This window comes from Cryptotermes secundus, unplaced genomic scaffold, assembly GCF_002891405.2.
Source record: "Cryptotermes secundus unplaced genomic scaffold, Csec_1.0 scaffold2043, whole genome shotgun sequence".
NCBI classification, from domain to species: Eukaryota; Metazoa; Arthropoda; class Insecta; order Blattodea; family Kalotermitidae; genus Cryptotermes; species Cryptotermes secundus.
The window spans coordinates 276,020-301,524 of record NW_019724781.1 but is presented as its reverse complement, the minus strand read 5'-3'; the positions used below and the strand labels follow the sequence as shown (position 1 = coordinate 301,524).

Genomic DNA, 25,505 nt, shown 5'->3' with positions numbered 1-25,505 from the left:
TAGCAAATCTTTGGGTTCCATAACATGCTGTGAATTTCTTTAGTAGCTGAGCAACTGTTATCTTCTCAAGACGGGATTGGCTCCATGGCATTATTAGCTGTTGTAATGTGAGCATGATTAAAAAACTAAAAAGTTTTGTAAATTGGTGTATTACTTCTGAACACCCTTCAGCTTACCTCGCTCTTCTTGTGTGAGCCCAGCCAGCATCTGGTAGAAAATGTGGTAGTTTTTTTCATTGGGGAGTGGCCTAATAACTCGTGTTTGATCCAAGAAGTAACAGTGAATCTTGGTCCTGTAGAGCGCTCCATCTGTCACCTGCACCTCAATGAAGTGTCCCTCAACAAGCAAACATATCACAGCATTGAAAGCTCAGATTATGCTGATATAAGCATGAAATTGATGGAAAAATGCAGAGGATACTTTTTTTTCTCTTCCTCCCTCTTTCATGTTTAATGCTATGTCTTAAAAAAATTTCTTTTGTATAAATTTTATTTTGTTACTGCATTAATGCTATGTCTTAAAAAAATTTCTTTTGTATAAATTTTATTTTGTTACTGCAATGTACAGAGAAGATTGTTGATCCCTGTTTAGAAGAAATGTTTGATTATATGCCAGAGCAGAATTACTGCCTTACACCTTCTGTATTTTTGAGTTACTTATGCGTATGTATGCTTACTATTCGACTAGATTCAGAGTTTGACACTGTCTTGGCAGATCCGAGGGAACGGAGAACTGTGAATGCAGCAGCAAGATGTTTGAAGGCATCAGTTTCTGGGCCACCACCTGCCACGTCAAATAACTGACGTAACAGAAGCATGGATGCATATGTCTTGCCTGATCCACTTGTCCCTGTAATAAGTGTGAAGATGTATAACCTTTTCCAATTTCTGTTAGAGTGCTATTACAAACATTCAGAAGTCTTTTGAACAAATTAATGGTCCTACAAAAGTTATATTATTCATCAGCTGAAGCATTAATTTAAAAAAATATTTTTACTGAATATTCAAGTGATTTAGTTTCAGAAGATGCTAATTCTAAGAAGATATATTTTTTCTAGGAAATAGTTAGATCGTGAAAATCACAAACCATGGCCCTCTAGATTTCTGGCTTAGCATCTATGGGTGATTTGTATGGAGTTGCTGTGAAGTTTATGTCTACGTCTCATCATAGCTTACTTAAACATGGTGATATGAAAAATCAAATTTGTGATATTCAGCATCTGTAAGGGTAAGAAATATTTTTTGTCTACTCTTTCCATTGATACTGTTGTAACTCTTGTAGAACTAGTAATTCAGTTTACTAAATGTTAAAATGATTTTTTAAATGTATATACTTCGGTTATAATAGCCTGTATCCATACTGTTTTCCAAATTACTTTCTTGTAATTTTGCATTCCTCATCACTTGATGCTTTGTTGCTGCAGATGCATATCTGCTGCTAATATTTAATCAACAATACAGACATTACACTTCATGCAGTCAAAAATTCAGAAGTTCACAGTCATTGAGCATTACAGTGATGATGGTTTGAAGCTTAGCATACAGATTCAGTATTCAGAAGCTTTTAGGTTAGTTTAATATTGCTGCCACTAATAATGAAAAAAAAAAAACAGTAAACAAATTTTATCTTGATGACCGGCAAACAGGAATAGAACAAACTTTCAAAATGTCATAATGTATTAAATGAGCCACACACAATGCCCACCACAGCAGCATTACAGGAAACAAAAATAAGGTTGTAATTTGTGCATATGAGTGTGGGCTGTGACCATCCTGGCCTTAGCCTGCCTGCCGGGGGAAAGCAGGAGGTGCACACAGTCACTAGTAGTTGTGTTATCATACCTGAGAGTATTATGGCTTGTGGGTACCCTGTCTCTGATTGCTGTCTCACTGCTTCCTGTACAACCCTGAGCAGTTTAGGGCTTAGCACAACACCTCGTGTACTTGTCAGAGTCAGTGGGTTGCCCACATCGCTGTATGGGTTCACTGACAGCAAGATGGGGCCTACGTTTGTCTGGAAACAAACAGTTCAATTTTATTTACCAGTCATCATATCTCAGAACCAAATAAAATATACATATTACAAATATATGAATGGATGTTTGATTTTAATAATAGATTTCATGGGTGCTGGAACATGCACAATGCACAATTTAAGTAAAATCAAATTTTGGATTAATAGTAATGCGCCCTAAGTTTCATTGATTGTTAGGTATGAGGTACTGTAGAAATGTTGATAAAGGCAACTAGCTAGTACTGTCATTGTTTAAGAACGTACTTAGACTAGGAACTGGGCCTTGCCATAGCTCAAGCGGTTAGTCGCTGGCTTCCCACCGTGGTGGCCCGGGTTTGAGCCTGGGTCTGGTCAAGTGGGATTTGTGGTGGACAAAGTGGTGCTGGGGCAGGTTTTCTCTGAGTACTTTGGTTTCCCCTGCCAATCTTCATTCCACCAATTGCTCCACAGTCACCCTCTCCTATCATCTGGGACTGATACAATAGGCCAGGAGTGGCAGCAGTACAAGGGACTTAGTCCCACCCCACTAGCAATAAAAAAAATAGACTAGGAATTACTATCAAGACTTTTCTATATTGCATTTTAGAATAAGGAAAGGAGCATATACATTTTTGGTAATAAAATTATTTTTGTTCTTATTCAAATAGGGGTGTAAACAGTGACTGAACATACTTTAAGATATGGCAAGATAGATAAGAATTGCATTATTAGTGACTAATTTTGGCACAACATCCTAAATTCTGATTGACATTCTCAAGGTATATAGACATCCATTACACCTTTGTGGTATGGTCCTCGCCCAAGTTAATGCTGTTTGTTAGGCAGGGTCTCTGGTTCCTTCTGTGAATAAAAATGTGAACACTGTCCTTTTCATAGATTTTGGTATATTATATTTACTATTGACTTATTTAGTATGTCAGGTTTCATGTTATGAACACATATGAGTACACACGTCTTCAAAAGTATTCATCATAAAATTATGATTCATGCATCACTTGATTTAAATATTATGCATATTATTCTGTTCAATTGAGTTTTTTCTAAAATGATCAGATCTGAGAGCAAAGAAGATTCTTTCCTCAACTTAAATAGGGTGAGAAACTTTATGGATCCTGAAGTATTTTACAAAGTTTCAAATTTAAGAGTAACAGATTCATGATGTGGTATATCAATCATATAAATTAATGTAACATTATTTACTGAAGTATTGGTCTTTCCTCTGAGAGTGATAAAGCTCCTGGAAGTAACCTTTTTCCTTTCTATTACCTTCATGTTTGAGTTTTTGACTTATCTGGCTTCCACTCGCTTAGAAAAATCAGAGAAACTCATGCTTGAGTTGGGTATTTATGAAGATTTAGATTGACTGTGAGGTGAATATGAACTTAAATCATGATGGGAGGCCAAATGTTCCCTACATTATAACGTTTCTGAGACAAAAAGAACGCGTGTAGAAAATTACCCATGTGCCCAGTCTTAAAACCTAGACGTTTTAACACTGGAATTTGCAGGTTATATGTATAATATGATTTGTTTTTGCAAAGAAGTCATAAATAACAAAATCCTTGCCACCATATTCGCTTCTCTATTAGGTTTTGAATTTCTGCTGGAGAAGCGCAATGTTACCACACAAAGCCAGAACAGGTATGTTTAAAATTATTGTTAATTATTGGTTCTGTTATATGTTTCTCTTTCATATTCAGATGTTTTCAAGATCCTTTAGACCAATACAGTCAGGAAACAAATATAAGTGAGAGCTTACTTCGTACTGCTATCCATAGAGGATAAATCTGTGTTGTTAGAGAGAACGAGGTTAAGTAAAAAATTTATCGTTAAGTACATCATGATATTCTCCTTATTACAAGAATAAAGTGGGAGCTGAGTTATATCACTAAAACAGTACTTTCCATTGATGATTTAATGAAATACTGGGTGGAGTATGCTACTGCATGACAGTCTAAAGTTATTTCTTCTGATAGGTGACATTTACTGACTGAGAACTCTTTTCATTAGCACTACAATAAGGTAGGATCAAACATGTAATATATGGAATGTAAATTGCAATTTCCATGTGTTTCCTGTTGAATGTAGAGGACTGGAAATATGGTGTGAGGATGAGTGCAACATTTTAATAACCTTAAAATATGATATGGTAGGATTTCTGTAACCTTTGTCATGTCTCTAGTGACACTGAATACAAGGGATCATAACCTCATCTATTGTTCAGATGGCCACATCATTATCTTTCTATTGTGATTTCTTTGTACATGTACTACAGTTACTTTGAATTTCAAGTGCTCTAGAGATAAATTGGTTCTTTCATGTGATATGACCATAAGAACTTATAAAACAAAAACATGTGGGTAAAATGCCACTGTCTTATATATTTATAAGAATGGAAGTCATGGCATTGTTGCCAGAATATATGTCAGCCACTTTGCATAAGTTAGCATATGTCTGAACATGCATAGTATCAAATTTGTGAATGGTCACAGATGGCGGTAAGAGCAGTAAACCTATTTCATTGAGTTCATTGAGGTTCATTGTGTGAGAGGGATGCAGATTGTTATAATATCTTAGCCAGAGAGAGATGTGTAAGAACAAGATGGAAGCAAAACGAAGTGAATATGAATGGTATAAAGTGTGATGAAGAATTCACGACAGGAATATAAAAGTTGTGGAAATAATGATAACATGGCAGCACTTTGCAGGTAAGGTTATATTTGGTAAAATTATTTTAATATAGAATACTGTAGAACGATGGTTACAATCAGTATTAACTCTTCATACTCATAATACCAGTAATATTAAGTTCGTGCTCAACCTCAAAAACGTATGTGAGGGAGTTTGTTGAACGATCACGGCTTAGGTTGTATTCTTGCGCGGAGCTTATAGCTCATGAAACCGGTCCATAGGCGATTCGTGCAAGAATGAACCAAAATCTGGCCTGCTTCTAAAGAAACAAGTGAATTTATGTGTTCTTGCGGGCACCAAAATATCTTCCCTCGAAAAAATGACTGGTAGAAATTAAAACAGAGTTTATTTACTCGTACATTCCACTGATCTTTCGTATAACTAAACCAAGGATGTAGGGCATGTCATGTACATACTCAGTATTAATACAGACCTGAGTATATTACATGTTGGTTGTTACAGCTATTTAAAGCCATCTTATATTATATGGATATTATACAGAACAAAATAATTACGGCCCAAGAGTAAAATATCAGTTTTACAGGAATTAAAATGTTCATAGTGTGCAGATTATTGTTAGACTGGTACCGGCAACTGACACGGCACTCTTCTCGCATAGGCACGCCACGGTAACCGATAATTCACAGCTCGATTTTCCGCTGTAGTTTCCCTTATTTTTATTGAATATCTCGAAGTGAGAGCCTCGGCATCTAAGCATGCTGTGCTTAAATTCACATCATGTGAATGTGTTTCTAGACAGACGTCGAGGCTGTTATATAGGAATAGGGGAAATTTCATGCGTAACTTTTGCCTAAGTTCTTTCATGGAGTTCGGATTATCCACAGAAATTTATTTCAAGCGTGCGCCACAAACGAAGGTAGGGTGATCGCAGAGGCTACAGTGCTCGGCTTACTACTCGTTCACCGAAGGCTTAACTTAATGCAGTGTTTCTCAACCGCCGGGCCGCGGCCCGGTACTGGGCCCTGGCTTCGATTATACCGAGACGCGGTCTGACAAGGGTTGAGAACCACTGATCTAATGCGTCCATAGAATTGTTTGGGGTCTATGTTGTTGCGTTATCTAGCATAAAATGCCCGAAACAATTTTTCTTTATTAATCAGTTGACCGAAGAAGAATGACGGAAGCAATCTCACATAACGTTTGGAATTATTTTTTCGTAGGCCGCGCACTAATTTCGCACCAAAACCCAAATTTAAAATCATTCAATGGAACTCCATCAACTGCATGAGGATTTTCTGTGCTCAAATACCTGTTACTTTGGATGTTTATATTGTGACGTGACGCCCCAAAGCCGAGTAGTTAGTTGAGAATGGACGTCCATTGCTAGGCAACGACTCAGTAAACACATACCCGCGGCAACTAATATGAAATCGACAATGGATTAACTTCCATTGATAGGCAACGGCGCCTTAAACATGCCTGGCCAACAATAGAGAGACTGTTTTCTGCGAGATCCGTGCAAAGCGGTTATAAATAAGATTTAAGTTGAGGCCGTTCAGTGAACTGAGGAGTCGAGTTTCTAGACGCCAGCCTGCCAGGTTATGAGCTCGGGAGCAGAGGAATTAAATTGAGTCGAGTCTTCGGAATTGGCAGTTGCAGAGTAATGGCAGGAAAAGAATTAGGCTGTGCAAAGAAGACTTCGTGTGTGATTTAAGTTACAGTGAGACGGTTATAAATCCGTTGCCATGATACGACTAATGAAGGCTGAGAATCCTAATGCGTGTGTAACTGTGAACTGTAAAGTGTGTAGATCAGCGCTAGCGCTGTAATTGCCTGTAGTTCTGAGTGGTGTGTATAAGGTGTCAATAAAGCCCGTCAACCAATCCAAAACCTGTCTGTAAGTTATACGCACACCCCCTACCCACGACAATATAATCTCTTAAAAGTGACCCACACCTCTTGAGAATAAACTGAAGTTCTGGGTAAATAAGCCCGATTCCTGAAACCACCTACGGTACTGAATTCTTGGTTCGCAGCGTAAGGACAAAAGGTTATGTACGACACCCCCTTAAGTCCATAAATTAGGAACTATGTACCAACGTGAGTTGCACTTCTTGCCCAATTACAACGAAGAGCCAAAAGACATAAAGACTTCTTGGGGGTGCTTCTGATAGAGTATCGATGTAAATTTTTTTGGTCAGTACATGCCATCTCTAGGAGCTAGGATAGCGTAGTCGGTATAACGACTGGCTAGGGGCTGGACGACTGAGGGGTCGGAGTTCGAGTCCCGGTTGGGTCAAGAATTTTCTCTTTTCCAAGTCGTCCAGACCGGCTCTGGGGTCCACCCAGCCTCCTATCCAATGGGTACCCGGGGCACTTTCCCCAGGAATAAAGCGGCCGGGGCGTGAAGCTGACCACTCTCCTGCAGCTGGTACCGAGGTCAAGAAAATGTGGGTCTATACATCCACTCCCCCATACGTCTTCATGGCATAGTGCTTAAATGGTTAACACGGACAATTTTAATAACTCCGTGGCTTTCAGTCCGCAAGAGAGCTATACCGACCGAGCGACCGCCGCTTGTCGACGAAGTTAGTGCCTATTTTAGCAGATAAAGGTGTCACTGATTCCCATGGCCGTAAATCTCGGTTTTATAGACCGGAGCCGCTACTTTTCCATTCACGTAGCTCCTCAATTATTCCCACGAGGCTGAGTGGACCCCGTTCCAGACCCACTACTTCTCAGAAAATCAGGTAACGCCGGGAATAGAACCCGGGACCTCTGGATCTGTAACTAGGAACTCTGACCACAAACCACGGATGCGGTTACAGGGACAACTTTTACATGCCATTTCTTCTTGTCCAGGACAGATCCTGTTGAACGTAATACTCGTATTGTCGCTATGCTCATACCCACTTTCGAGGTAGAGGACCGTGTACTGGAGTCTGATCACAGACGTTTGAACTTCAGCAACCCGGATTTCGCATCTTCAATTGTGCGGTTAGCTTAGTCACTAAAGGCGAAGCTTCCATGTTCTGATCAATGGTCATGTTTGCTTTTGTAATTGACTCCTTTGTAGTTTAAAAACAAACACAAAAAGAATTGCGAAGAACTCTTGACATCATGGACTAGATGCACTCTGAACGTTTTGTGCGTTAATTGATCTCAAAAGATCGCGAAGTCAGGTTCACATGGACTGCCCAAACGCACCGTAATGCGTCCCTGTTTGCTATTTGAGTGACTATACACAAACGCACAAAAAAATATATTGTCACGTGTAGAGGGCTGTGCGTGATCTATAGACGGGTTTGGATTGGATGATTGGATTTATTGGCACCTTATACTCGGTACTCGGAGCTACAGACAGTTAGAGCTCTATCGCTGATCTACACAATTTACAGTTTACCGTTACACACGCACTACGGTTCTCAGTCTTCGCTAGTCGTATCAGGGCAACGGATTTATAACAGTCTGTCACTTCAAATCACACAAGAAGTCTTCTTTACACCGCCTAATTTCTTCCTTGTCATTATTCTATGCAGCTGCCAATTCCAAAAAACTCGACTGAATTCAATTCCTCTGATCCCAAGCTCATATACTGGCAGGCTGGCGTCTCGAAACTCGAATAATTCTTCTCAATTGAAATCTTCTTTATAACAATGCACGGACCGATCAGGGAACACATTCTCTATATTCTTTGGAATGCGTGTTTACAGCGCCGTTGCGCAGCAAAGGAAATTATTTGATTTTTCTTGCGTATTCGTTGCGGCAGGATTGTGTTTACCGAGTCGTTGCCTAACAATGAACGTCTATGCCGGCTTTCTGGCTCATATCACAACATAAATGTATGAAGAAAAGAAGAGTTTACAGCAAACTTTTATATGAAGTGCAGGCGCCCTATGCCGCATTTGACGGGAACGGGTAGGACGGACATTGTGACGAACAACTGAGGCGCTAGGTTTCCAAGACCACGCATTGCTGTGTAGTCGTTATATTTCCTTATCGTTATCGGAGTATCCCAGGTTCGAGTCTCTGTCGGAATGTTGGATATCCAGACTGGTTTTATTTGTAGCGTAGCTGATTTTTTGTAGGGAAATTCGGGAAAAATGCCATAAAGTACAGGTAAAAAGATAATGTTGTCCCTGTGCTTAGCTAATTAAACATTAGTTCGTGAAGGAGTATAAGGGAGTGGATATATAGAGCCATATTTTCTTGATCTGGTCACTAGTTGGAGGTGAGTGGTCAGCTTCACGCCCTTGTCGCTTTACCCTTGGGGAAAGAGTCCTGGTACGCATTGGATATGAGGCTGGGTGGGGCCCAAGACCCGTTCTGCACGACATGGAGAACATAACATTTTTGATCCAGCCGGGAATGGAACTCTGACCTTTCGGTCATCCAGCCCATAGCCAGTCTCTATACCGAGTACACTATCCCGGCTCCCCTTAAAGTACATGGGTATTATAAATTATTTGGATGTTGAGAAATTAGTGTATTTTCGAAAAGGTCACAGATAAGAACATGAAAATTGAAAACAGCAAGGAAATTCACTGAGTTCCCTTTGGCAACACTGGTTTTGGCATGTTGGCCACGAATGGCGCTTCGATCGCTATCAAAGGAAAATGGCGTCTTGAGCGCAGAAGGAACAAGGATATGACGAGCAGGATCCATTCCTTGGCCCCCTAGATCCCCGGACCAGACGCCATGCGACTCTTACCTATGGAGATGTGTGGAAGACCAGGTATACTATCCTCCGATGCCACAGTCCCTTCGGGAGCTAATTTCGCGGGTCACACTTGCGGCATACAAAGAAGGAATTCGAATATTGTGCTGAGGTTTGCGGAGTAACCGATGCAGCACATGTCGAACATTTCTGAAATAAATTTCACGAATTGGCAGTGCCTTAGATCAGGCTTCCTACCGCAGCGGCCCGAGTTCGAGCTCGGGTCTGGTCATGTGGGATTTGTGGTGGACAAAGTGACACTGCGTCAGGTTTCCTCTGCCAATTATTATTCCACCAAATGCTCCATACTCATTTCTCATCCGAGGCAGGTACAATAAGACAATTTGTGGGCGACGTACCAAGTGGACTCAGCCTTTCCCCGCCTCACGAAACTTTAAAAAAAAGCTAAAAACTTAACGAGTTTCCTTGCTATTTTCAAGTTGCTTCATGTTTGCATCTGTAACCGTTCCAGAAGTACACTGATTTCTTAATTGACTCTAACAATTACAGAACAACAAGCGATACGACATATATAGGCGAAATGGCGTATCATTTACGTTAAAGAAGCCGGGATGGGTCAGTTGGTTCAGCGAGTAGATTGTATGCTGAGCAACCGAGTAATCGGAGTTTGTTTCCCGGTAGGAGCAAAATATTTTCTCTTCTCCGTATTGTCTAGATTGGCTGTGGAACCAACCCAGCCTCAAATTCGGTGGGGATCTGTGGCTCTTTCCTGAGGGGAGAAGAGGGAGAGAGTGAAGCTGACCACTCACCTCCACCTAGTGCCGAAGTTAAGAATGGCGGAGTTTTATCGCCACTCCCCCATATGTCTTCATGGAGTGTTACTTGATTAATTAAGCACAGACAACTTTACCTTTACGCTGTGATTGTCATAGTTTTTAGACCATTAAAAACTACAAGGAGGGCCACCAAAATGCCTGTACCTAGGGGCCCCATGGGGTATTAATCCGCCACTGGGAAACACCCATTTTCCGGGAAGGTATGTTCTTTCGGAATATAGGAAAGTGAACACAGCCCAGACATTTATTAACCCCATCGTTAGCCCCATTTAGAATTGATTCTTGTATGAAGTTAAGTAGCTGGAACCTCGGGTTCTTCTCATGTAAAAGGAAACGAGTTATCGATAAATCGGCTACAGCTCTCGATCGACTGCCGTCACGAAATAGGCAGTTATTTAAATCATTCTATCGCTTCCACCGTGTACCCGCCATTAAGTAATTAATTCCTTGCCGTCCCAAACAATAATTCAGTCAACGTAAATGATTTACCCGGTGCTCTAACTCGCTCCAATATAAAGACAAGTTACTATATTACTTTTTTTTTTTTTTAGAGTCTTGTCTCGATTCTCGAGAGCTTGCTCGGACAATTGCGACAAGAAATCCAGCTATAAAATACCACCGTCTCGTTGTAATGGCATTTCTACTTCTTATTCTGTAGGTCTCAGGTTCAAATCTCAGTTCAGAGGTTGGAAGTACTGGAGATTTCGCTGTTGTCCTCAGTTCCTCCACGTAAACGCGTATCATATGGACCTACTGCTTCCTTCCTCATCATCTACAAAATCATCCTACCATTGGACGCTATATAACTCAAGCAGATGGAAAGTGTCATCAAATAAACCGAGTTCAACTAACTATAACCTTGCTGCGTGATGAGCCATTTTTAATTCTTTCACTCGATTTGTGTGGTTGTGAAATTTGGCCACTTTCTGTATGAAAATTATATTGAATCCTCTCGGCTATGTAGAATAGGCCAATATGAGGTGATAAAATAATGTGCATGACGAATAGGCAAGAATTTTGAAGAAGCTGATCGTGGCTTATTTCGGGATACTGTCTTGGCATTCGCCTAAAGCGACTGAGGAAAACTACAAAACAATTTTTGTGGCCTTTAGTCCGCAAGCGAACTATACCGACCGAGCAACCGCCGCTTGTCGGCGAAGTTAGTACCAACTTTAGCGGATAGACGGTGTCGTGTGGTCAGCGCAACGGATCCTTACGGCCGTTAATTTCGGTTTTCTAGATCGGAGCCGCTGTTTGCTTGAAATAGCTCCTCAGTTATCCTCACAAGGCTGAGTGGGCCTCGTTCCAGACCCACTACTTCTCAGAATATTTGGCAGCGCCGGAATCGAACCCGGGACCTCTAGACCCAGAGAACTACGTTGGTCAGAATACACGGCAACCCAGCCCAGGTTCGAATCGCACATCTTGTTTCAAGCCTGGGGCGTTGCGACTGTACTATATTACTCGCTCTTACGAAAGGAGATGGCTGAGAGTGTGAGAAGACAGGACGTTTGGGAAAATATTTCGGTCCAACAAGGAGTGAAGATATCCCTATAAGATGCCGTGAAGGCCCATAGGGCTGTGAGACATCGAGGCTCCCACATTTTCTAGACAATCGGCTCGCAGATGGTGGTGAGGTGAGCCTTACTCGCCAGCCCGCCTACCTATATCCCCAGGAAGATTCCTGGTACTCATTTCTGTTACTGGCTGAGTCGACCCCATATATGATAAATCTTCTACTGCGTCAGTAAACCTTGTTGCAAAATTGCAGCATTTTAAACTGTGGCTCTATGCTCTATGTACTGCTAGTGGATGCCGACAGGCCGCAACTGGATCCGATGTCAGGGAGCACAAAGCAACCGCAATTCAATGGGTTGTATAATACCAAGTTCATAAGTTGGAACTCAGACTGCTGTAGACATGGGCTTGTTGCTTTCCTGATGTTCTTGTAACGTTGTCGACTACAATTGTAAACTATTGTATTTATAAACCGACATTACTCGTATGCAGCATTTCAAACCAACGGAAAGAAATAGTGACTTGTATTACAGAGAACCGATATACAGGGCGTTTATCCCTGTAAACAGAATGGTTACTATGCATATGGACTAACAGTTACACATATGGAAGTATTTCTGTGCATGGTTACAAATAATATAATTTCAGACAACGTTAAGTTTGCTGGATTTTCTTCTTTTTTCCAATGGCTCTTCCAGCCCATTCAGGGCCCTGGCCTCTTATTTAGTTCCGTGGTCAGTGCAGTGCAGTGCAGTGCAGTGAAGATTGGTTGGTGAGTTAGTCAGAGAACTATAATTCAGTCGCTGTGAGCTATTACTATTAGAAACTGTTAGCCGAGGTGCGGGAATAGTTCTGGAACCCAGGGTAAGGTGAATGTCCAGGGTTGAAAGCCGTTACCGGGCAACGGTTGATGAAGACACAGCAGACAGAAGATTTAGTACGTGCTGTAGTGAACTGCCGAGTGTGTCAAATAGCGATGGCGCTGTAACTGCTTGTAGTTACGATCTGGAAATGTTCAATAAATCCAAATTTTCTTTTCCAATGGCTCTTCCAGCCCATTCAGGGCCATGGCCTCTTATTTAGTTCTGTATAATCATTTGTCACAGACGGTAGGACTCCTTGGACGAGTGATCAGCCTGTCGTAAGGCCTCTATCTAAACACAGGGAAACACAAACAGAATAAATGCATACACAACACACCTAACATCCTCGCCTTGAGGAGGATTCGAACCCACGATCCAAGCGTTCGAGCCAGCGAAGAAATTTCATGCTTTAGACTTCGCGGCTACTGTGACCGGCTACATTTGCTGGATAGGCCTAAGTTATGATATTGTGCTGTGTAGTCCGTTTGACAGCCAGCGTTTCGGAGAAACACGTCGCCTCCGAAATGTCGATTGGATTTTAAGGAATACATGGCATTATAACCTGGAAGAGGGAACTCTTCATATCAACGCTGCGAGGATCTCAGAATCCTGCATAAAATGAAAGTTTCACAAAGCAGAAATCTTGAACACAAAGAGGCTCGTTCGTGCATCTGATCTGTTTCTATTTACAATAGCACGTACACACTTCCAACGGTTCATTAGTTATCAACATGAAACCTGAGACTAAAAGTAGGTGACGCGAAGCCGCCATGATTTTTACATTATATAAAATGCAGCTTAACATAACTTGCACATTATTTTTCCGAAGGTCCATTACAGCACAAAATATGAGATTCTTATACGCCTGTGTCATTTCCATGTCAGAAGCTCAATGGCCGCCAAGTTGGTATTATTGATGGCAGGAAATTAGAAATTAGGATGATGGGGTGGCCTCAAGGGGCATGATATTTATGCCAAGTTTCATAATTGTCCAACAGTTCGTTCAAAAATATTAGAGGAAATGGGCGGACGGAATAAAAAATAATAAATGACTGAAGAGTGGAAAGATATTTAGTGCAGCATTTACTTAACAGATGGTGCTGAAGGCTGAGCCCCAATGCGCAAGGCACTGATTCGCCTGACGTATGAGTAGAAAGTTATTTTACTACACTTTGCTCATTTTATAAAACAAGAGGGAAATGAGGCATTATGTCCTTATGACAGACCCCCTTAAAACTTCTGAACCCCAGTTTCTGATTTTTTTTAACCATTTTGGCCATTTTGCCTTGCACTTTTCCGTGTTCTGCTTTTTTTGTCATGCAAAATGACACTAGAACTACTTACCAGACAGTCCTGAAACTTTGTACCGTGTGATAAAACAACTCTTCCTAAACTATCGTACAAAACTTCTTAGGGTAATTTTCCTTTCAGAATATAAACGAACATGGCGACCGGGCGATATCTGCGTTCAGTTCTCGGTCAAATGGTGATAACTAACAAACATTTGGGGCTCTATATGTACAATTTTGTATAGAGTAGCGGTTCCCAAACTCTTCATGGACCACGGATTATTTACTGAGTGGATTTTTTTTGGCTGATCACCCGAATATCAAGGAAAATATTTTAAAGAAATTTGAATGCCATGGGAGTAAAATTTTTCAACAGCTACACTCTCACGAGTTTTAAAATGTAGACAGTATAAAGATTTTGCCATGCAAATAAAGTGATTATTTATTCATAAATAAAATATGTTGACCTTGAAAATGGAGGCGGACAACTTTAATTTCTTTTTCAGGCAGCTGCTTGTCCGCGGACCACGAGTTTGCGAAAGACTGATAGAGATCAATGATAGCGGCATGTATAACTGTTTTATGAACATTTTTGTATAGTACCGATTTCAGCTTAGCCTATACAGGGACTAAGCTTCCAGCTGGAAGATTAAGGAATCGGTATTCGATTCCCGGTAGGAGCAAGAGATTTTCTTTTACTCCTCAGCACCCAGGCGGACTCTGAGGCCCATTCAGTGGGTACCAGGGGCTGTTCCCCCAGGGGTAAAGAGTAAGGGACGTGAAGTTGACCACTCACCTCCACCTAGAGGCGAGATTAAAAATGGTAAACCCATAATTATAACCCGAATATCTATTTATGGCGTTTTGCTTAATTAAATAATTCATTCATTCATTCATTCATCGCTCATAGGCACAACTTTAGCTTACATTTATAATAACATGACATTGCGAAAGTTTATGATTACTCTAATACATATTGTGGAATGTAGAACCGTTGCTAGGTAACGGCACCGCCGATAAGCATGTTTTCACGGCAAAAAGAGAATGTGACAATAATGGAAGAGACGTTTTCTACGCGGTCCGTGCCGAGATGTTATTAGCAGGACAAGTTAGGAGTGGTAGTTAGTCAGAAAACTGTTGGAGTTCAGTCGTTGAGAGCTGTTGCTCTTAGAAGTTGGTAGCTGAGGTTGGGGGTCAGTTCGGGAACCCGGAGAAAAGGGAACGTCCGCCATTGGAAGCCGCTACCAAGCAACGGCAACGAAGACGTGACTGTGAACATTAATGTGTGTGTAATAGCGAATTGTAAAGTGTAGTCACGCGCTGTACTAAAGAGTCCAATAAACCCGGTCATCAGTCCAAACCCAGTCTGTGGTCGCACTCATACCCGTGGGGTTCTAATAATGGGAACGCTGCACAGAATAGACGGAGGGCGTCTGAGAACAGGGCGCTGAGAAGGATTGAACCTAAGAGGGAGGAGGTAACTGGAGAAAACTGGGCAGTGAGAGCTTGGTAATCTCTACTCCTCGCCGGATATTATTAGGATGATAAAGTCAAGGAGATGAGATGGGTGTCACACGTAGCATAAATAGGAGAAAAAGGAAATGAACACGAAATTGTGGTAGGAATTCCTAAAGAAGAAGGCCACTTATTTAGATCTAGGCGTAGATGGGAGGATAACACTAAGTGGGATGTAATTGATACGGCTGGCCCAGGAGAGAGCCCAGTGAATGACTCATGTGAGCAAATGAATTTTCGGGTTGTATTACAATTCTAGGTATTTCATGACTAGCTGAGCAACTACTATCTTAAGAATGTGTTCCATAAAGGTAAAAGGTAAAGTTGTGCCTGTGCTTAACGAAATTAGCACTACACCATGAAGGCGTATGGGGGAGTGGGTGTACAGAACCACATATTTCTGACTTCGGCAGTAGCTGCAGGTGAGTTGCATGAAGTTAGTTAACAAGCTCCGTGGTTTTAGTGCGCAAGCGAACTACACCGACAGAGTGACCGCCGCTTGTCGGCGAAGTTAATGCCAACTTTAGTGGACAGAGGGTGTCGCGTGGTCAGAGCAACGGATCCCCACGCCTTATAGAGCCTCTATTTCCTTGAAATAGCTCCTCAATTATCCTGACGATGAAGAGTGGACCGCGTTCCAGAACGATTACTTCTCAGAAAATCTGGTAGCGCCGGGAATCGAACCCGGATCTCTGACCACTAGACCACAGTTAATAGATAACTAAATAGTAAAGTCTTTAATTTACATTTCATTTTATCCTCCGTATAAAATCATTTTAAGATAAATGTGTACGGCAAATTGTTCCCAGAATTTCTTGTTTGCTTATTAAAGTATGTATACATTTTATTGAAACGCTCTGTATAAGAAGAAAGCAAGATCCTATACGTTTGCATGAGTAAAAAAAAAATGCACTGTTATCAAGACGATGTGTTATAGGGACGGTCTCTTAATGCAAATACAATATGTCCAGTATATTACGTCAGTTGCTAAACCCACTGCGAATGCTTTACTGCATGGCTTCCTTTGATTCTCTCTCTCTCTGTTGTGGTGATGGAATAGACGAAGCAAAGGGTCACTTGCTTCGGTAAAACCGGTTCTCTTGTCGATGTGTATAATACGATATATATACATATATACTCTCATTCAGAGGGCGGCCTCCGGGCTCGAAAGCAGAATGGAAGGGTTACTTATACTGCCGAAAACTATACGCAGTCTTTCTTTTTTACATAACCAATAACTTATGAGGACAAAAAAGTCTAGCCCTCTAAAAGTAGCCATACTTCATGGTGTGCATGTAAAGTAAAGGAAACGAAGTCTGCGTTTGAGATTAGCTAAAATGAAGGAAAGGGAACTTGACGATTCGCTCTAGCATTTGCTTCTTAGGATTCAGTGTCGGGGATAATGTGATATTGCCAGAAATTTGAACAGATATAAAATTAAGGATGAAGAACGAAAGAAAATGACAGAAAAAGAAAAGAACAAATGGGGAAAAGACGGAGAATAAAAGAAAAACAATAAAAAAAGGAAACATGAATTCAATTTGGTACCCGGATGATTTGTTAAATTAATGAATTTATGCTAGACTTTGCCGGTCACGGTAGCCGAGCGGTCTAAGGCATGCACTGTCTTCGCTCGCTTGGAAGCCGGGATCGTGGGTTCGAATCCCACTCAGGGCATGGATGTTTGTGTGCGTTTATCTGTGTTTGTGTACAGGTAGAGGCCTTGCGACGAGCTGATCACTCGCCCAAGGAGTCCTACCGAATGTGTAAGATCTAGTAAACCGAAGTGAAACGGAGAGTTTCATGGAGGTAGGCCTAGGCCCAAATTGGGGCTGTAGCGCCACAGGAAAAAAAAAATGCTGGACTTTAATGCGTTCCAGCCAAACGTGAGTATCCGACTGTTTTGAAAATGTGTAAAAAAAATGGTTGTACCTAGTGAAATGTTATATGAAAATAATATTTATTTCATAGGAATTGACCACCTCTGTGGTCTAGTGGTCAGAGTTCTTGGCTACAGATCCAGAGGTTCCGGCTTCGGTTCCCGGCGCTAACAGGTTTTGTGAGAAGTAGTGGGTCTCGAACGGAGTCCACTCAGCCTCGTGAGGATAACTGAGGAGCTATTTCAAGGAAATAGTGGCTCCGGTCTAGAAAACCGAGATTAACGGCCGTGGGGATTCGTTGCGCTCATCACGCGACACCCTCTACCCGCTAAAGTTGGTACTAACTTTGCTGACAAGCGGCGATCGCTCGGTCGGTGTAGTTCGCTTGCGGACTGCAGACCATGGAGTCTCTTCTTATTTATGGCTAGGAATTGATTATAGTTCTTACGCGTTTTAACTTTGGGGTGAAAGCGGTAGCGTAATTGGTTGAGGCACTATGCTACAAGTCGGAAGGTCCCGAGTTCGAATCCCGATGATGTGGATATTTTTTCAATTTGCCTAATCCTTCCAAAGTGTGGGAGGCTCGACGTCTCACATCCCTAAGGATCTTTACGGCCTATTACACGGATAACTTTACTTTCTTATGGGTTCTAACTTCTAACTGCGCCATCCATACTACATGGCGGATTTTTCAATTTTAACCCGTATCGTGCTCCGTTGTACTTAACATTTCGTTCTTGAAAGCTAATGAGAATAACAAGTTTACTTAACTTAGGCATTTGGACGGGCGTTCTAAGGTTCAAATTACACGCTGTTCTTTCAGGCATCCTTTAGCGAACTGTACGCTTTTCTTCCGTTTTTCTGTCAAGCCAATATTAGAGGTACTAATTGACCTATTTTTGAGAAACTTGAAATGTGCAACAAGCCATCAGTGATATAGGTAGCCTTCCTGGTCCAGACATCAGGACATACGAAAATGCAGCTGACTATCTGTTTTAATTAACAGAATCCCTTTCCATTTTCTTCGCGGCGAATCATGAGCTAAACCAATTGAGATTTCTAGTCGAGTGGTGAATCTACCAACTTTTAAGGCATGGCGCATATGAAGCTAAGAAATACTTTGGCGTGCACGGTACACAATGTACACAGCTGATTAAAACAAAACATTAGGACCTTTAATGAATAAAGAAGAACGAATATTTGTTTCATTTTTCTTTTGTCTTCGTGGTCTGAAGGCCAAATACTAGGTACACCGGAGTATTCACTACTGACCATTTCGAATTTGTGAATTCCCTAGTTTCGCGGAACTGCGCAATCGCGATTTGGAAACAGCGTTCAGGATTACTGGGATTTTGCACTTTTCCCTTTGTCTGGTATTCTAAAACACACAAAATAACAAGACGTTCTGGAAACAGATCGTCAGTGATTTCTAGAATATCAGACGAAGGACAAATTCAGAAAACCGAGTAATCCTGATCAATATACACCATCGCCAGAACCCTTTAGAATCTACACTAGCATCGTTCAGTAATCCTGATCAATATACACCATTGCCAGAACCCTTTAGAATCTACAGTAGCATCATTCAGTAATCCTGATCAATATACACCATCGCCAGAACCCTTTAGAATCTACACTAGCATCGTTCAGTAATCCTGATCAATATACACCATCGCCAGAACCCTTTAGAATCTACACTAGCATCGTTCAGTAATCCTGATCAATATACACCATCGCCAGAACCCTTTAGAATCTACACTAGCATCGTTCAGTAATCCTGATCAATATACACCATCGCCAGAACCCTTTAGAATCTACACTAGCATCGTTCAGTAATTCTGATATAGAATTACGTCTTCTCGGGTGATCTGCCGTGTAAATGTGTAGTTTGTGTCCGACGTTTTAGAGGGTGGCTCTGTTTTCTTCATCAGGTGTTGATATGTCCTTTAAACGTAATACTGGCCCAGCTGGACAAGAAATTTTTCCTGAAGAAGGAAGCGACAGGTTCATCAAAGCGTTGGTACTTGTTTAGCAAATTCTATGCCGTCACGTCTCATAATAGTGTGATGTTAAGATCTTCTTCAACTATTATGGAACCCGATGGTTCAATACCATGTTCGCAACAGCCAACCAGCCACTGGACCTATTCCCACGCCACGTCTCTTATTCTGGTTAAGATCTGGTCTGATATTATAATCCAATCTACACCTAGGTCGGCTTCTTCTCTTGCCAAAGACTGGGGGTTAGATTCCTGGCAAGGGAAAAAGGCTTTTCTCTTCTCCATAGCGTCCAGACAGCCTCTGGGGCCCACCCAGTTTCCTGTTTAATGGAAACTTTCTGCCGAGTTAAAGCAGCCGGGGTTCACGCTGGAGGTTAAAAATTCCGAGTAGGTATACCTCCACTCTAGGATAGCGTAGTCGGTATAGCGACTGTCTACCGACTGGACGACGGAAGGGTGGAGTTCGAGTCCCGGTAGGGTTAAGAATTTTCTCTTCTCCATCATCCGGACCGGCTCTGGGTCCCACCCGGCCTCCTATCCAATGGGTAGCGTGGGGTCTTTCCCGGGAGTACAGCGGCCGGGGCGTGAAGCAGACCACTCACCTCCAACTACAGCCGAAGTCAAGAAAATATGGATCTATACATCCATTCCCCCATACGTCTTCATGGCGTAGTGCTTAATTAATTACAGAGAAAACTTTACTTTTTTTACTTCCACTGCCCCATACGTCTACATGCAGTGGCGCTTAGGTGAGCATAGGAGCAACTTCACCTTGCACATGACAGCTGCATGGTCCGTCTTCTCGCTCGCTTGAATTTGGCCGCTCTAATAATATTTAGCGAGTACAGATTATGAACTCCTCCCTGTCGTTCTTCTCACCACTTTTTCCCACCGGACGCGGCTGAGTGGTCAGTATTCATGCTTCCTATTCAGGAGGTTACAGGGTCGAAATGTGGTCCGCAGACCGGCTAGCCTGACTTGAAGTTTCCAAGGTTTTCCCCAGGCCTTTGAAATAGATACTGGTATCTATTGTCACGCGTATTAGTTACTAAAGACGGGATTTGGATTGGTGAAAAGATTTATTGACCACTTACAGGTCTTAGCTACAAATAATTATAACACTTGCTGATTTCCACGCTAGAAATTACACCACACTACGTCTACTCAGCCTAATTTCACGAGTCTTTACTCGGTAACTGTTGTCCACAGTGGCTATTTTTCTACAGTGTCTTCACTGGAAGTTTCCTGGTAACGAATCCTAGCATTGGAGATTCTTAAGCTTCCGTTGCCTGCTGGTTAACATTCCACAATTGAACCCTCAACTGCACTGTAGCGCCAGTTGTCTTCAAGAAAAATCCACGGCACGGACCCCACGGAAAACACCGTCTTCTTTGTTAAGGAGGCGTGTTTACAGCTCCGTTAGTTAGCAATAGATGTTCTACTATTGTCGCGTGCGCGTGTGTTGCGGGAATGAGTTTACCGAGCCGTTGTCTAACAATGGGTATACACGTCACAGTATCTTAAAATAGTCTTCATCACTCTCTTCAATAGGCCTATGCTTTTCAAGTCTTAATTCACAATTGTTGTACCATTTCATGATATGCCAAAAGGGTAAAATTTTTGTGCGCTTAATTGAGCATTGTGCCATGAAAATGTCTGGGAGAGGGAAGGCATAATTCCACCATTATTGACCTTGGCACTGATGGAAGTGAGTGGTCAGTTTCACGCCCCAGCCGCTTTCCCCCCCCCCCTGGGAAAGAACCCCCGGTACCCATTGTATAGGAGGTCGGGTGGGCCTCAGAGCCGGTCTGGACGCTGTGGAGAAGAGAAAACTTTCCCCTCCCGGGATTCGAATTCCGATTTCCCAGCCCGTAAGAAGTCGCTATACCGACTGAGCTATCCCGACGCCAATGAAATTTAAAAGTTAACGTAAAATAACCAAGGATAAATGAACTAAATAATTAATCGGTCTGTCAATATGTGAAGTTGCTCTGCATTCCCCGCTACACGGCCCGATGCCGGTCACGCACGCCGCCTGCTGGTGCGTCACGGAAACACTCTTCACAAAACAACAATGAACTAAATCTGAATAAATGATGCTACAAAAAAATGTTAAGTATAATCCTACTTGTACGCACACGGAAAGGCAAACCATCTGAAAAGATAGTTCTGTCCTTTACTAACGAGAAATGCCGCGTGGAATTCATTCTTCAGGAGGAAAGGAGAACAAAAAATAGTCTTGAAAAAGGGGAGTGACTAGCGAAAGGTAATAAAAACCCAAATGGAATTCCTGGAATAATAATCATCAACAACATCTTAAAACCTGGTGGAAGGTAGTCTAGTTTTTTTTTCAAACACCCCACAAGTCATCGCTATGTCCATTTTGTAAAGCCGAAATATCTTATGCTGAAGAACTTTGGCCTCACATAACTTCGCTTCATTGACGACTCCGAAGGGCACCGCTGCAGTCCTTTACACGTGTCCAAGCGAGATTGGAAACGGCACACTGTATACTGTAGCACAGTCGTCCCATGTTTATCAACATTGTTTCCAAGAAGCGTCATCGATTAACGATTCGTTCGTTAACGAACCCAGTTTTAGCATTTGCCTTCCTTTTCATTGTAGGGCCCATCAAGTTACTAATTTTATTCAAAAGTTATAGCGTGTGATAAAAACAGTGAACTTTGATTAGGTTGTCCCAGTCCACTACCAGAACGGCTGGCTGACGTGACTTTATAAACATTGCCGATGCGCGCGCATTGGCCATCATCGATAGACCGGGGAAGGACCGTTGTCTGAGTATTTTGACATGCTGTAGGAGTATCGATGGATCGAATTGTCGATTAGCGGGAATGGCTGTGTAAAAAATTCGTATCAGCGTTCTTCGGAGTTGCCTTTTTGGCGTCAAACTTTTATTGCAACTTCCCTACATCGAATGAAAAAGAAAATGCCGTCGGTTTAGGCTCTGATACCAGGATACAGACAGATGGATAGACATATCTCCATATAAGGCGTTATATTTTGATTTATTTTACACAATAACGCAAACTTATTGAGCGCTGCAGTAAAATGAGTATCGCTCCTGTTTTGTATTCGGCAGGTCCCGAGTTCAGATCTCTGTGTGAAACCCAGCTATTATGACTGAGATTTTTCGTGGTTTCTCTCAGTCCCTCCAGGCCACGACGCATCATTCAATGATATGAACTACTGTAAAGTATTACGATGGAAAGGAGGGGAAGTTAATAGTACGAAAGTTTATAAAACAAATTATGAAATTTCTCTTTAAATTCTCACTGAGTGTTGTACTGATAAGTTATATAAAATACTTCCTTCATTACTCTGTGGACCCCCCAACTTAAAAAGACCGAGGATATGAAAGTGTGCTTCCTTGTCAGGGCTTTTTCACACCTCAGGAGTTAGTAATGAGTATATAAAATGACAACAGCAGAAAAAAGAATGATAAGCATACAAATTCAGTTTGTACCTCACAGAAAAAGTGTTACATTTCCGCTACAAAGACCAACCAGTTAATGCTGTATAGGGAAACAGTCGCTGCTTATTGTGAGAACCATACGGAACACACAGATACACTCTGTGGGCAGAGTTTTATTATACTGAAGCAGCTGGCACATGTACTAACCACTTGGCTTTAAAAAGTTATCCAGGATTAATGCCAAGACTCTGCAGTAAAAGACAAAAAGTTCTGGGAAGAACTATTCGCCTGCTTTCCTTTGATACGAGATGGACCGCATAGAAAACGAAAAAAAAAATTAAGGGGAGGGAAACAGACAGCAAGGTGATCTCATAAGCCTCTTATTTTTTTAAAAATAAGGAAGTAGGCAAAAAACGCCTATAAAAGCCTGAGCTATCGCACGAAAATACAGAGCAGTGAAAATTGTACTAATAAAAGAATTACAAGTTTGTATATGAACTGCAAATCTTTGCTGGTTATTATAAAGAGATGGAAATATCTAAAATTCTTCGCGAACTTCCTTGTATTGGAAGATTTATCTGAGAAAAATATACCTCTATGCAGTTAGAGCCGGGATAGCTCAGTCGGTATAGCGACGGGTCACGGAGTTCGATTCCCAGCAGCGACAGATTTGTCTCTACCCCAGACCGACTCTGAGTCCAACCCACCCTCCTTTCCAGTGGGTACAGGGGGCTCTTTCCCGGGTGTATAGCGTTCGGGTCGTGAAACTGTCTAATGCCGAGGTCAAGAAAGGTGGAGTTATGCCTCCACTCCGGCATGTCTTATGGCGTGGTGCTTAATTAATTAAGCACAGGGACAACTTTACCTTTACCTCTTACCTCCGTGTATTTATTTTGAAAGTTGTTTAGCGTGAAGATGACATGTGGGTTTCGAAATGAAAATGAGATTTAATATCGGGTTTAAAATCTTGAAGAGCTGTAGGATGTGTCAAGCCAATGCACGCACCAGCCTGATGCCCCGATTGTAATTATTCGACCGGATCTACCCGCCTCCCCTCCCGTCTCAAACAAACCCCACCCCCTCAAAACCAGGTTTTCACTCCGTCTTGTTTCTAGGACGGTTCTTCTGTGATAGTGTTTTGTTCTTCTCTTCAATCGGATCTTCCGTAAGAGGCAATGAGATGACGGACAAAGCTCAGTCGTAATAGAAGATTTCAAGGCTGTGGTTGAACCTCAAATGAAACACACTCTATCTCAGAATCGTCAGCCGGTTAATACTGTTCAGGGAAACAAATGCTGTTTATTGCGAGACCCAAGCGAAGCATAAACACATTCTGTGAGCTAGTTATCGAATTAAAAGCCAGTGGTCAATATATGTGCCACCTAGCTATCTACTTACCTACCTACCTGCCTGCCTGCCTGCATACCTACCTACCTACCTCCCTGTCTGTCTGTGTATCTATCTATCTACAGCCTTTTGTTGGACCTTGGCGGCTTTCTCAGTTTCTTAATCCTATATAAAGTCGGTAGGACTCCTTGGACGGGAGATGAGCCCATCGCAAGGTCGGTACCTACACACAGAACAACACAAACACAGACATCCATACCTTGAGTGGGATTCGAACTGACGATCCCAGTGTTCGAGCGGGCGAAGACGGTTCAAGCCTTAAACTGCGCGTTCGCTGTGTTCGGCGGTGTTCTATCTGCTTTAACATATTACAACTTCGTATTTTGCACTCAGAGAGCGTGTGCGTGTTTCGTGTGGTTTTCACATTAAACAGCGATTGTTTCTTTGAGACAGCATTAACCATCTTGTCTTTGTAGTGGAGACGTAATGTGTTTCCTGCGAGGTACGGAATGAATATAGTGTTAATGGAAAGCTAAATAAGATGGAATGGACAGGCTAGTTATCATTGCATTTACAGAGTCCCATGCATCAGGCTACAAAGCATCCTTCTTGACAGCCAAGGAAAAATGGAAATCCCAACATATCATGAACTAGAAATTAGCATTTTTACGTAAGTCGGGGCTCGACTCCCAGTGGAGGCAAAAGTTTTTCCTCTACTACTTAATGTCCACCCCGGGTCTGGGATCCACCCAGCATCCTACAGAATGAGTACCGGTGACTGTTACCCCCGGGATAAAGTGGCAAGGGCGTGAAGCTGACCACTCACCACCAACTAGTGCCGAGGTTAAGAATGGTGGAGCTACACTTACGCTCCCCAACACGTTTTCGAGGCGTGATGCTTAATTAATTCAGCACAGGGACAACTGTATCTTACAGGTTTAAGCATTAACCTTCTATAACATAGTGGTAACTATTTTAACCATCAGCTTCAACTTTTAATACCATGAAGTGGATATTTCTGGAAAATGGAGGTTTCCTTGTACGCACGAATCTGAACTTAAAATATGACTAGATCCCGCTGAGTTTCTTGCACAAAATGACTTAACTAAACGCATAATGGTGAGGTCCAATTGTCAATGATTTGGGCCAGACAACTAGTCCTGTCTCAAGTGTATATTAATCTCCGAGACCGTCCTTGGTTTCTCGTTACAGATGGTCTGTAAGAGTAAGTAAGTATAGCTATCCCTGCACCAGGCCATGAAGGCCCATAGGGTTGTCAGACGTTGAGGCTCCTACATTATCTAGACAATCGGCTCAAAGGTGGCGGTAAGGATGTCAGCCTTACGCGCCGGCCGCCCTTTATACCCAGGAATATTCCTGATACCCATTTCTGTTAGAGGCTGAGTAGACCCCAGGGCCATAGCGCGGCTGCAAGGATTAGGTAAATTGAAAAAATTCCACCTCATCGGGATTCGATCCCGC

The 25,505-nt window shown here is 42.1% G+C and overlaps 1 protein-coding gene across 1 annotated transcript in view; it reads right to left on the bottom strand.

The window, feature by feature from the left end:
* Window positions 1–25,505, bottom strand: part of LOC111863107 (myosin-I heavy chain) — a 118,400-nt gene that overhangs the window by 19,003 nt on the left and 73,892 nt on the right. The window contains exons 4-6 of the mRNA XM_023849139.2: window positions 1,842–2,013; window positions 677–849; window positions 177–336 (exon numbers count right to left, since the gene is read on the bottom strand). Coding sequence (XP_023704907.1) covers window positions 177–336; window positions 677–849; window positions 1,842–2,013 — 505 coding nt within the window. The remainder of the gene's footprint in view (window positions 1–176; window positions 337–676; window positions 850–1,841; window positions 2,014–25,505) is intronic.